The sequence below is a fragment of the Marmota marmota genome, unplaced genomic scaffold, assembly GCF_001458135.2.
Source record: "Marmota marmota marmota unplaced genomic scaffold, marMar, whole genome shotgun sequence".
NCBI classification, from domain to species: domain Eukaryota; kingdom Metazoa; phylum Chordata; class Mammalia; order Rodentia; family Sciuridae; genus Marmota; species Marmota marmota.
Window position 1 is genome coordinate 1,612,553 of NW_026000173.1, and position 14,204 is coordinate 1,626,756.

The 14,204-nt window shown below is 32.9% G+C and overlaps 1 protein-coding gene across 1 annotated transcript in view; it reads right to left on the reverse strand.

The window, feature by feature from the left end:
- The window catches only part of A2m (alpha-2-macroglobulin), a 41,360-nt gene that overhangs the window by 26,834 nt on the left and 322 nt on the right, over positions 1 to 14,204 (reverse strand). Inside the window, exons 2-11 of the mRNA XM_015506566.2 lie at positions 11,294 to 11,477; positions 10,062 to 10,221; positions 9,844 to 9,896; positions 8,030 to 8,050; positions 7,579 to 7,747; positions 7,056 to 7,140; positions 5,355 to 5,475; positions 4,535 to 4,649; positions 4,292 to 4,401; positions 2,462 to 2,623 (exon numbers count right to left, since the gene is read on the reverse strand). Coding sequence (XP_015362052.1) covers positions 2,462 to 2,623; positions 4,292 to 4,401; positions 4,535 to 4,649; positions 5,355 to 5,475; positions 7,056 to 7,140; positions 7,579 to 7,747; positions 8,030 to 8,050; positions 9,844 to 9,896; positions 10,062 to 10,221; positions 11,294 to 11,477 — 1,180 coding nt within the window. The remainder of the gene's footprint in view (positions 1 to 2,461; positions 2,624 to 4,291; positions 4,402 to 4,534; positions 4,650 to 5,354; positions 5,476 to 7,055; positions 7,141 to 7,578; positions 7,748 to 8,029; positions 8,051 to 9,843; positions 9,897 to 10,061; positions 10,222 to 11,293; positions 11,478 to 14,204) is intronic.

Sequence of the window (14,204 nt, forward strand, 5' to 3'; positions counted from 1 at the left end):
TCATTTAATCTCACAGCCACCCTAAGAACTAGATCATATTTTACCTATTGTACAGCTGAAGGAATGAAACATAAATGTTTGTCCAGTTATTTCCCTTAATGTAGGGTTGAGTCAGTATTTATATCCAGTTTATTTGATTTTCACTTTAGAACCCACACTTTAAGAAAAAATTGTGGTTAAAATCACAACATAAAATTATCATTTTAATCACGTTTTAGTGTACAGTTTAGTAGTGTTAAGTATATCTATTGTGCAAAGTATCTTCAGAATTTTTCAAGTTAACAAAACTGAACCTCTACATCCACTAAACAGCAACTAGCCATTTCTCTCTCTGTCCAGCCCCTGGCAACCACTATTCATTCTATTTTCTGTTTTTATGACATTGACTATATTAGAGACCATGGAAGTAGAATCATGTAGTATTTGTCTTTTTTTGTGACCATCTTATTTTTATTTAGCATAATGTCCTCAAAGTTTACTGATATTGTAGCATGTGATAGAATTTTTAAGATTGAAAAATCTTTTGTTGGATATATATACTGCATTTAAAAAATTTATCCATTCATAGGTTGATGAATATTTGGGTAGTTTCTACTCCTGGGCCATGGTGAATCCCTACTATAAACAATGGGTGTGCACAGTGAAATTTTACTCAGTAATAAAAGAGAATAAAATCATGGCATTTGCAGGTAAATGGATGGTGTTGGAGAAGATAATGGTAAGTGAAGTTAGCCAATCCCCAAAAACAAATGCTAATGTTTTCTTTGATATAAGGAGACTGACTCATAGTGGGTTAGGATGGAGGGGAGCATGGGAAGAATAGATGAATTCTAGATAGGGCAGAGGGGTGGGAGGGATAGGGAGGGGACAGGGGATTAGCAAGGATGGTGGAATGTGATAGACATCATTATCCCATGTACATGTATGAAGACACAAATTGGTATCAATATACTTTATATACAATCAGAGATATGAAAAATTGTGCTGTATATGTGTAATAAGAATTGTAATGCATTCTGCTGTCATTTATTTAAAAAAAATCAATAAAAAAGAATTTTAAAAATGGTTGTGCAAATATCTCTTTTGAAAGCCTACTCTCAACTCTTTGACAAAGTTTAATTAAAAAAATTTAGCTCATACATAAACATGAAATAATTGTGCATATTTATGGGGCACCATGTGATGTTTTGATATATATATATACATTGTGTAACATTTAGGTCAGGATAAACATATCTATCCAAATACTTTTCATGTTTTTTATGGTGGAAAATTAGAAATCCTTTCTTACATATTTTCGAAATGTATAATAGATTATTATTATTTATTGTAACCCAAGTGTGGAATAGGGTCATCACCAATACACTCACACACACACATGTATATATATATACACACACACACTAGTATTTATGGTAATATATTTATATATATTATTATATTATTATATGTAATTTCTACTTTTTAATTTTTTTGAGGAATTGTCACACTATTTGGCATAGTAGCTGTACCATTTTACATTCCACAAATGTTGCTAAAGTAGAACCCACACTTTTCTTTTTCAAATGGCACAATTTTATGTATAGAAAATATTTTTTCAAGCTATAGACAAACTATTATCTTTTGGTTAAAATATTTTAAATTTACATAGTAATTTCTTTTCCTCCATATAGATTATAGTGAATATAATTATTTAATACCAAAACATTTGGGAATTTTATATTTATCTTTTTGTTAACAATTTACAGTTCTAATTCCTTGATGGTCAGAAAACATCTTTGATATGATTTTTTAAATCCAGAAATTACTGTTTCTTGTTTTAAGGACCAGTATATAGTTAATTTTAGAAAATTTTCTATATAAATTAAAAAAATTTGACTTTGGGAATTATTTGACATTCATGGAATCAGTTACTTATATTTATTAATTATTTTGTTCACATATTCTGTCACTTTTCTGAAGTTTTCCCATTTTTTCCACCCTTTATTGGATACATGCATCATGGACTTTCTCTATGATTGTGGATTTTCCCATTTCTCTTTCAGTTTCTGTCAGTATTTGCTTTATACATGTTGAAACCATATAATTAGGTGAATATAAATTTAGAATGTTTGTATTTTCCAGGTGAAATGATCCAGACATTTTGCAATGAATCTTCTTATCGTGCATAATATTCCTTGCCTTCAATTCTATTGTCTGATATTAATGTAGCCTCACCAGATTTTGTTTGTGTTGGTTGGGATAGAGGGAGTAAAAGCAGGCAGAAAACCCACACTTTTAACCACAACAATATATTAATTTTTTTTCACAAAATTTTTAAAAGTTGACCTTAAATTGGTTTCTAATTTTTAGTTTGTTTCTTTTTATATGATTAAACACAATTTGTAAATTTCATCTCTTCTAGGTTGCAACTTTTTTTCAAGGACACTTCATGTCATTGGTAACTTATTTCCAAACTTACCATGATACTAAGAGAGGTATCTATAATGTTGGTGGTGTTGATGGAGAACTGCACCAGGCCATCCTCATTAGTGGTAGCATTTGAGTGATAGTTAGCTTCATTTGCTGTGATGAAGATGATTTTATTTGGCATAGGGATGCCTTTCCCATCCACAAGGCGCACCTGAAGATTAAAAACAGCAAACATATTCATTTCATCACAAATAATTTTTGAATGCCTCCTATATGTTGCCTCCTATAGTTTTCAGGTATTGAGGATATAGCAGTGAGCAAGAAAGAGTTCTTTCACCACAGAGCTTACGGTCAAGTAAAAGAGACATACGTTAAATACATTCAAAAATAATATACACTTATTTAGTAGTAATCAATTCTACAAAGAAAACTAAGGCAGAGTGAAGGAATAGAAAGTGACAAGAATAATAGGGATGATCTGAAGAATGTATTCTGGGTATTTTAGAAACACTGAGAATTTTTATAACTCTTGGAGAGTTACAGGGCACCAGAATAACATAGTAATAGAAAATTTTAATCCAGGAGTCAAATTTATTTGAGACTTGAACACTTATTTTCAGGTAGATTATTAGCTTTTACAATTAGTGTCATAAAGTATCATAAGTACATAACCGAGAAATGGCTAATACACTATCCTGTGTGCTTTTCTAGGTAGTTTATATATGGTATCTTCTTCTCAACCTAGATTTTTCCATCTTTTGGAAAGTAGGCAGATTTTATGATGCACTTCCCATATTAAAAATATAAAAGTGAAGTGACGCACAAAGTATTAGTGAGGTAAAGCCAAATTACCTTCTCCTGAGTAGTACAGGAGAAGTGTAGCACAGTTCATATTTTCCACAAGGTGACTTTGTTTTTCACAATGAAGTACTTCAAAAGTTTTTATTTTTAATTGACATAGTAATTGTAAATATTTATGGGGCACAATATGACATTTCATTACATGTTACAATGTGTAATGATCAAATCAGGGTAATCAGCATATCTATCACCCCAGACAATTATTATTTCTTTGTGGTGGGAACATTCAAAATCCTTTTTAAATTATAAGCTACTTTTGGTTGCAACAAGCAAAATACACTGATTTGGGTCAGTATTTATAATTGATTAATAAAGTCTTAAGTTTGTCAATGAAATATCAGTTGCATGTACAAACATAAGAATAGGCACAAAATTCCAATTCTTTATTTTCAAATAAATGTATTTGAAAATGATATATTTTTAAACACAAGTAAACATTTTAAAAAGTATAATTTTTTAAAAGTAAAAATATTTTTTTTTGATTTGTGAGAAAATTTATACTTTTAAAATCTGGGAACCTTAAATAGAACTTTATTCCTGTTTAATATTTTTAAAATATACTTTTAATAGAAAATTGATGTAAATATATTTACAAGCGAAATACTAGGAATAAAAGAATCTTGGATACTTCCAAACAAAAAATATAAGAACCAGTAGGTGCTCATCCATTTCTATACAAAGTTAGTGTTAGCAGGATAATGTAATGGGTCATCCTGAATTTCTAGATTCTTGTGAGAAAGTAGACTAAAAATTTGAGATTGCTTGACAAACCAAGAAAAGGAGACCAAGTGACATCCTACATTTCTGTTCCAAAAGAGAGAAAAAAAACTTTAAATTTTGATAGAATTTTAGAATGATTTTATAGATTTTTGTATATAAATTTAAGATGAATAGATGTATTTTTATGTGGTTGTTTGCTTTTGGTTATATTTCCTACTGTGGTTGATTGATAACAAATTAAGTATAACTTGATCAGAAACCATATGTGGTTTGACTAGTGAACTGCAAAATACTCCACCTGTCCGAAGAAGGGGATCCCTTGTCTAACATGTGAGTCCACTGTCACAAATGAGAGCTTGGTTATGGTGTTTGTGATTTCACTGGACCCTCTTCCTGTTACTTCCACACCTGGAAAAAAAATGATTTATTGAAGGATGATGTCCCTGAACTTCTTATACTAGCCTTCCCTTAATTCATTATTTGGCTAAGGAAATGAATAAATGCTCATTGTCATTCTTCCATATCCACATGGTACACAAACCAGTTCCTTCTTCTTGGATCTTGGCCTCCACCTGCAGTTGCATTTCATACCCTGTCTTCTTCAGGTGGAAGATACTGGCTTTTACTTGTTGGAAGAAGCAGCCATGGCTGTTGAGCTAAGAGCAGAGAAAATAAAATACAAAAACATGTATAACTGTACTGGACAGATCAGTGCTCAGTTAATGGATTTTTTGAGATACTTAATCTAGGCATTTTCTATGATACGTACAACATATATACTATCTAGGAACTAATTATTGTATTTCACAATGACATCTTATCTATAACCTTATATATAATATAAAAATATCTTAAATTCTTACATATATTCTTTGGCATCTGAAATTCTCTAGAGACAATGAGATAGAATGTTTTAAAAATTTGGGGATAATCTTACTATGGTATAAAGCTAACTCTTCACCACAGTTTGGGTTCTCCTCTCATAGTTGACAGTCATGGCTGGGAATTGGCTGCCCATCTGAAGACTTTCCTACCTCCCTGGGATCTAGATGTGACAGGTTCTTGCTTATAGAAAGAGAGCAGAACCTGTTCGGCAAAGGTAATTAAAAAGATGTATGTTTTTTTCCTCCTTTCATAGAAGTAAATGCCCAAAGAGTTTGGAGGACTCCTACATTCTAGAGCATTCAAGTGGGCAATTACAAAAGATAATTCCTATTGTGCTAAGTCATTGATTTAGAGAAAATTATAATATCTAGCATGGAATTCTCTTCTAGATTGTTCTTCCCAAGTTAACATCATGCTGTTATTCACTGCTTATCAATATGCCTTTATTGTTAGTCCCCTAAGAGGCAGTAACCTACCTTCTGGCTGAATTTCTCACAGAAAGCTTCTGACTCTTCACCAAAACAGTTAGAAGGATTATTATACTTTCTGCAAATGCTCATAGTCACATGTCCTGGGACAGGCTTCCCATATGTGTATCTGCCATGAGAACATTGCAAATGAGTCAAAGCAGACACAGAACACCTCTATTTCTTACCTGAAACTTCTCTTAGCTACAGTATATTCACCCTCTGTACTTCCCTCTGCTTCTGAAGGGCTCAAAACCTGTTGAGGGCAAGCAAACTGAGCATTTACTCTTCTCTTTTAGAAAATCTCCAGTGGAATATGCTGAAATTCACTATATTATTCTTTCATTGTCTTTTTTGACTTTATCATTTCAATACCATGTTAATAATGTCTTCATTATTAAAAAGCTAAACTTAAACTTTTTTATGTTGACCAGTTCATATTTGCTTTTTTATATAAACTTTTTTTTCTAATTAGTTATATACATTTCATTTCATTGTACACAAATGGAGCACGACTTTTCAATTCTTTGGTTGTACATGGTGTAGAGTTGCACCATTTGTGCAGTCATCCATGTACCTAGGGTAATGATGCCCTTCTCATTCCACCATGTTTCCTACCCCCATGTTCCCTCTCCTTTCTCCTCCAAGAGCTAAAAATACTCTTAAGAGAAAAAGCAATACCAATAAAAACAAAACAAAGAAAATAAAATCAAATAGAAGTATTGAGCACCTGAAAATTACATAGGAATCTAAACTATTAGTATGATGATGTTTCCTCAGTATAAACCTATGTTTATATTGCATTTTATTTGCTTTTATAAAAATGGGATTGGGCATAAATATATGATAGGTGATTGCTGTGTTTTTCTGGGCATTTTTCCTTCCCTATTTAGAGTATTTTCTATATTGCTATTTGCAAGAGAATTAGCTCATAAGTTAATGGGATTGGGCACTTGGTGACCATTACCTTTAAATAGCACAGGCAGAGGGGCCCAGTTGAATAGTAGGTGCCATACATGAGTACTCTTTAGGTTTTAGGACCTATCTCTTCACTTAGCCTATTTTTTTTGTGTGTACTACTGTGGGGCTACCATTGATGGGGATCTAAGACCTTGGAAACATGAATTTTTAAGGTTGGGAAGAACTATGCTGAGCTATTGTGTTCAGTTATCTCAGTAAAAATGGCTACAGAAAGATACGTGACATGCTTTAGGTAGACTGATGAACTGATGAGATTTTGGTTACATGATTATCTCTATATATTCTGAATCTAGTCTTGTTTTCTCACTGTGCTTTCCAGGGCAGGTAAATGATCTTGATGATAGAATTTTCTTTATAACCATGTAGTGATTATTTCCCACATAGATGTTTTGTTATTTCTGGTTAAGGTAAAGTCATTACGCTTCAACACTATTCTGTGTGTGTGCACACACTCATGTGTGGGTGCGTGCCACTTTCAGTCATTCCTAGCAGAATAGCCTCTCTGGAAACAGTTCTCCACCCCATGATAGTTACAGTAATTCTGAAAAAGACATGAAAGGAAATAGGAAGAGTAGAAAAACAACAAGAGAACATTCTAGAGATGGGGATGCTTCCAGAGTACTGAAAGTATTTGTGTTGAGACTACGGATAGAGAAACAAGCCAAAATATCTCAAGTGGTGAATCTCCTTTGAATAATTTCCCTTAAAAGATTAAAAAAATCAACTCACAGGCCACACACTGACACGTTCACCTCTTCTTCCATGATAGTGATTATCTTTGGCATTGTTACTTGCACTTCAAACTTGGGAAGCACTGTTAATTGGTAAAAAAGGAGGTTGAAGATTGTTAACTCTTGGGGCATTAATATTTTCAGATTCTCAGTAACAATTCTCTAGTGATACTTTGGGGCTTTGGAAAAGGTAGCTTTATTCTCTAATACATCTGTTATCTATTTTACTCTCAAATGAAGATTTTGGTTGAGGAACTATGACAGATCCCTGAACCTTAGTGAATTATGAATGCTTCTACAAAAATAAAGATGTTTTATTTTGTATATTAAACTGTACTGCAAAATTAACCAAGCTATATGAAGAGTTATTCAAAGATCATTGGAGTCCTTGGATGTCATTAGTTCTACTCCAAGCCCAGTTTCACCCATGGGAAGTGGAAGGACTATAAATAAGTTTAAATTTTAGTCCCTAAAAGTTTAAATATGAAGAAAAATGTTCCATGACTTTCCATGATCCATACCAAATTCCTCCACAGCAAAGGGGTGTTCTGTTGTTCCACTTGATTCCTTCTGTACCACAACATTGTAGATGCCCTGAAGGGGCTCTGATGACAGGGGAAAGGACAGTTGTTTGAGACCACTCTCTAGCTTGAGATTCTGCCACTGTATAATGCGATTTCCTTTGGGATCCTATGGATAAATTAGTTATCATTTACAAAATTGCTTAGAACATCAGAGATAATCAAAGGAATCTATAAATCTACCTTATATTCATTTTTCACAAAGAGGAAAAATGGGGTAGTAGTGAGGGGTTTGGATGGAAGATGAGTTATAACCATGTAGCCTTGTGTGAATTTGGAGGCATCTCCCTTAATGACAAATTTCTGAGATATTGTAAGAACCTGTCCGATAAGAATATTTTCTCTGAATTTATTTTTTCCTTCTAATAATGGAATATTTCATGCTACTTACCTTAATATATAGTAGTGGTATCTGAAATACAAAAAGAAAAGAAATAAGTTGATAATAGTTCCCAAATATTCCCTATTCTCATTTCTATGGAGTAATTCCATGTAAATGAAGAATAGCACTCTCTATAATAAATCATAGAATGACTCCAGGTTAAATTTTATAAAACTTTTAATTAATCCATCTTAATCAATTAATAATTGATGTTAAATACTAGATCATCAACAAATATATATGTGTATTGCCATTCATTAGGAATGGGATTTACTAACATTACTTAAGTGTGAATAGCATTCAGAATGAATTGCTACAACCTGGCCAATAATTTATCTGGAGGATCCCAAAGGAAATTGCATCATACAATGGCAGAGTAAAAAACATTGCTTTGCTATGCTTGAGGAAGACATACTTATGATATCTTAATTAATTTTTAGATACTTATCTAATCATGTTTAAGTCTAATTATTAATATGGCTAACAGAATTCTTAGGTAATTTTAAGAGCTCAAAGAAATGGAAATAGTTCTCTTAATCAATGTTTTCTTTTCATGTAATTCAATTTTTTATCCTTAGGGAGATTTAAGTGGGGAGAGGGGCCATAGCTCAGTGGTAGAGCACCTGCCCTGCATGTGTGAGGCACTAGGTTCAATCCTCAGCACCACATAAAAATAAATAAATAAAGATATTGTATCCATCTACAACTATAAAAGATATTTTTAAAAAAGATTTAAGGGCATATAAAATAAGACTTCTATAAATAAGAAATCATAGAAATATTGTAAATTAAAAAAGAGGTCAAAGTTAGAAAGCCAAATGGGATAACATGACTGAAACTAATATTTATTATGTATTTACACTTGTGTTTGTATTATTCTAGATACTGAGAATGTAGCAAAGCATAAAAGAACAATATATCTATTCTTATGAAGCTTACATTTCAATAAAGTAAGCTTATTATGGATGGATAAAAAAGACCTTTTATATATATCATTCATATACATATGTAATATAGATATAAGTGCCAAGAAGAAAGAACAAATAAGTATAAAGCTGATAAAATGATGGATGTGGTATTTAATTTTGTATATAAGAGTGAAGGTAGAGCTTGGGAGGTGAGTTTCAAAGTAATTGCAATGAACTTGTTTACAGCTGGTATTGGCCTGGTTGTTACAATTCAGGTAGTGAGAAGTAGTCTGGATGTATTTTAAGCCAATGATTTCCTGGTGAAGGGGAAGTGGATTGAGAAAGAGAAGCAAGGATTATTTCATCATCTTTTGTCTTAGGAGCTAGAAGAGAAGAATTATTTTTTTGAGATGACAAAATGTGAAGTTGTCAATTTGAGAGAGAAAAATGAAGAATGTGGTTTGATATCTACACTATAATAGAAAGAGTTATTTCCTATCACAAATTCTGAAGCTTCAATACTGAGGAACACATTGATTACCTTCATCATATTCCTTCACAGAGATTTTGGTAAATGTGTTTAGAAAAACGTTAAATCTCTGAGAAGTCAATTTGAACTTAGGCTTTTTGACAGTTTTTCTGCATCCGTTGTTTAATAATTTTTTCTAATTTTCCTAGCTGGAATCTAAAGAGTAAGTTTAAGTATTTGACAACTGATTATCAGACCAAGACATAAACTATGCACTCATGACCTGGGATAATGTTTTCAATGAGGATCTTGTGCTATTCTAACATCAGAAATTAGTGATATCAGATTCTTTCTTTCCCTGGTTATCATTTCAACACAAAAAAGAGGTTCCCATCCAGTTTATACAAATAATAGTGACTATACATAAATATTAGCAGGAGACTCACCAACTCATTCAGGGGGTGAAAGTTTTCATCCAATGAGACAATGCGAAACTTCACTGAAACGAAAGTATTTTCCGTGAGCTTCCCAAACCCTGGACTGGGCCCATAGCTTAGTGTAAGACAAGCTATTAAGGCACCAGGATTTTAGGGATTTGGGGTACTAGGCAGGGGAGGAAGATCTTTCCTTTTTGATGCTGTCTTGACTGTAAATCTCTTCATACCTGTCTGTCCTGGTTTGTAGATAGGTTTATCTGTTTGGACAAAGACCAGACTCTCTTGGTTTTTAACCACCACTGTGTTCCGCCTCCTGAATTCTTGAGTTGATCCTTTCACTTGGACAGTGAGGAACATTACCTCCTCACTGGATGAAGACTGTGGAACCTGAAATACAGACGAGATCCTGGGAACCCATTCAGCCTCTCAAGTCTTCTCCATTCCCTGTTCCACTCCTGTCTGAAGATCTTTCCCTTTTCACTTAATTTCATTCCCTCATTCCCATCTGGGAAAGTTGGCATAGACAGAAAGTGCTTCTACTTCTTTTTTTTTTCAAATGGAAAGACATAACACAAGGTTTTCAAAAAGTAGATTATTAAGAAAAGTTATAACTGAGAATCATATCTTCATAGAGCTCAGACCAAACAATTTTGATTCATTTATACACTAAGCATTACAAAGTTGATGCTTTATGCTAAAATGGCATGGTAGAAGCATGTCTTAATGTTGTGAAAATAAAGCATGATGATATTTCATTGGCACTAGGTTGCAAGTATCCTTATGTAGTTGACTCTAAAGAGATATTGGGTATTTGCTTAGGGTAATTTTAGAGGGTTTTTTTTTTTTTTTTTTTTTTTTGGTGGGAGAGAGTAACTGGGGATTGAACCCAGGGGTAATTTATCACTGAGTGACATTCCCAGCCCTTTTTATTTTTTTTTTTTCAGATAGGGCCTTGATAAGTTGCTGGGGGTCTTGCTAAGTTGCTGAGGCTGGCCTTGAATTTGCAATTCTCCTGCCTCAATCCCCCACCACCTGAGTCACTGGGATTATAGGACTGCACCAGTATGCCTGGCTTACAATTTTTATTATTAGAAAAAGTGTGATGTTTTCCTGTTAAGTCCACTACTGGTGGCTTGTGTTGAACCATGACCTGGTTTGTTTTGTAAATGTTTTCTCCATTTTAATTTTAAGAAGTCACATTTTTTTTCCTTTGTCTAGAGCATACTTCTTTCCCTGGTTAATATAATTTTTCCTTGACCATTAAATTAATTTTCAACATGCCTATAAATATTTGTCTCTTATGGTTGGAAATTTATGCACTGCTCTGTAATTCCTACACTTAGTTTCTCCTTTAGAGTCCTTCCTGAAGTTCTTACTAGCCTCCCAAAGCCTTTTCTTGACAATATTAGATCCCCAGACCCTGACCAATAGAACTGAGTATATTTGAACAGACACTCACAATGAAGGAGATGCAGTGGAATAAGTCCTTCTGTGCCACCAGGTCAGTGAAAAGGCTCCTGTTTTCCCTTAGAGCCTCCAAGGAGACACTTACAGTCACTGTTTCATTCAGGTTGCTCAGAAGTACACAGGCCTTCTCAGAGGTCCCACTGTGGAGCAGGGAGGGGACCAGCACCATATATTGTCTGGGAATGGGGAAGTCCAGTTAGAAGAGAATGAAAGAAGGGAGACATTGCTATCAACAGCACTATGTTCCTTCAGGATTGTTGTTATCATCATTAGTTTTATACTAAGAAGAACGTATTCATGAGTATGAAACTGTTGTTGAATGGCATGCATAAGAATTATTTCCCCTCTCCATTATACACCATGGCAGTGAATATTTTATTTGAGGTGGGCCTCAAGCAGATTAAACTTTATAAGGACCTCACTTTAAGAAACACAAAAATGTACACATCTGAAATCTGAATAAAAATGTTAGTTATATTTACTTATGTTGTAAATCTGTTATACTTTAGGATCGCTATAAAAGGCAAGCAAGCTCTCAGGCATTTGAGCACCAGAAAAACCATTCAAAGCATAGTACTTTTGTGAAACGTGTGTAAGTGTGGATTCAACAACTCTGAAAATTACATGGCAAGTATTTGCTTTCACATTATAAATATGGAAACTGAGGCTCAAAGAAAGTGAGTCATTAAAATCTTAGTTGTGGTAAGCAGCTTATGAAATCTTGGTACTTTACCTAAGCACAGTCATTTTAATTTTAAATATTTGCTTTTCAACTCATGACTAGAGGATGGCTCCATCCAAAAATGGTCCTCTAGTGATGAATGTAGATCTTAGTAATTTATGAACAGGACAGAAAATTTCTCAATACCCATAAATATAATGTAAGGTTGATTCTGTAGTTTTTAAACAGTTTTTCATATAGAACTCCTAAAATAATTTTTAGACATTGTGCAACCTCTTAAATACTTTCAAGTAAGCATCTATTTTCATCACAATTTTATTTTTATATTTATTTAAATTTTTTTTACATGACAGTAGAATATATTTTGAAATATTATACATATAGAATAAGTATAACTTGTTCTAATTAGGATCCCAGTATTGTGGTTGTACATGATGTGGCATTACGTTGGTTATGTATTCATATATGAGGATAGGAAAGTTATGTCTCATTCATATTGTCTTTCCTATTCCCACCCACCATCCCTTCCCTTAATTCCTCTTTGTCTAGTTTGCCTGTAAATGTTTGGAACTGGAGAATATCATGATAAGTGAAATAAGTCAGTCCCAAAAAACCCAAGGCAGAATGTTCTCTCTGGTATGTGGATACTAACCCACAACAAAGGAGGAGAAGATTATTTTTATCACAATTTTAAATGATAGCGAAGCATATTATTTTGCTATTTCAATTAATATTTACATTATATTCACAAGTTTCCCATAGAACCTTAAATATTATAGAGATAATATACCCAATATCATTTACTTAAAAGTAAGAATTTTTTTTTATGATCAAAAATTTAACATCTTTCCTTTTCATTCTTATTCTTGAACTTTAATTTTCAGGCCACTTATCCACACAGAAGTTTATTCTAAGATTTTTATGCTTTAAAATTTTTTATACATCACTCTTACATTTTACAAATATGTATGCATATGTATATACATATATTTATACAATATTTTATGTGGGTATAGAAATTTAATTTTAACTTTTAAATATAATGCCACTATAAACTTGTAAGTCTAAATTTGTTCTTCTGATTGAATTATTTTCAAAAGTTCTAGTGTATGACTGATAAAAATAAAATAAATATCTTACAAATTATGATTTATACATCTTAGACATAAAATTAAAATTCTTTGGAAGCACATATTCAGTGAGAATGATGAACTTTTTCCTTCAAGTGAATTTATATATCTATCTTTAGATATTTCTTATTTTAAGAAATAAATAAGGGCTGACATACTTTGGTTACTACTTTGGTTTATGTAGATATAAAGAATTGGTCCCAGAAAAGTAAGTAAATGTCAGATTAAAAAAAAAATCATGTCATTGCCATTACTTCCTGCAACTCTGTATTATGACCCAAATCACCCAGTACTGTGTTACTAAGAATAGTTTCTCATCATCGGTCAGGTGGTATTTCCTTTAATTCTTTTTTCACTTTTGGTGAAAGAAAGACTACATTACCATGTGCTCTGATTCTGTCAGGAAGAGTCCTTTACTTTTGCAACATTGATACCTGTATTTCACCTGTTCGTTTATTTGGAACCCTAGAGAGTTTTTTTTGTTTGTTTGTTTGTTTGTTTTTTGTTTTGCCCAGGGCCTATTGAACACATCCAGTGCTTTTCAATTTTTATTTTATTTATTTATTTGTTTATTTTTTTAGTTGTAGATGGACTCAATACCTTTATTTTATTTATTAATTTTCATGTGGTGCTGAGATCAAACCCAGTGCCTCAGACATACTAGGCAAGCACTCTACCACTGAGCCATGACGACCCCAGCCCCTTTAATTTTTATTTTGAAACAGGATCTCACTAAGTTCCCAAGGTGGGCCTAGAATTTGTGGTCTGCTGGCATCAGCCTCCCTGGTCACTGGGAATACCAGTGCACCCTAGAGAGTTTTTATAGTCCAGGACAATGCTCCATGGTCAGGTCTGGTTAGGGAAAGTTTTATCCTTATTTTATGATGTAGAAGATAGGAAATTAAGAAAGGGAAAGAAGAAAAAAAATAGCATGTCCTCATTAGATCCATAGGAACAAGAGTAACTGAAAATTGATTTATTTTAAAAGTATTAATTTCTGATGTTCCTTAAGCTTTGCATGTCGTTGGGGGAGGTTAGAGATTTAGAGATCCAGTGAGTTAGAGAAAGATGACTAAGACTTAAGTGAAAAA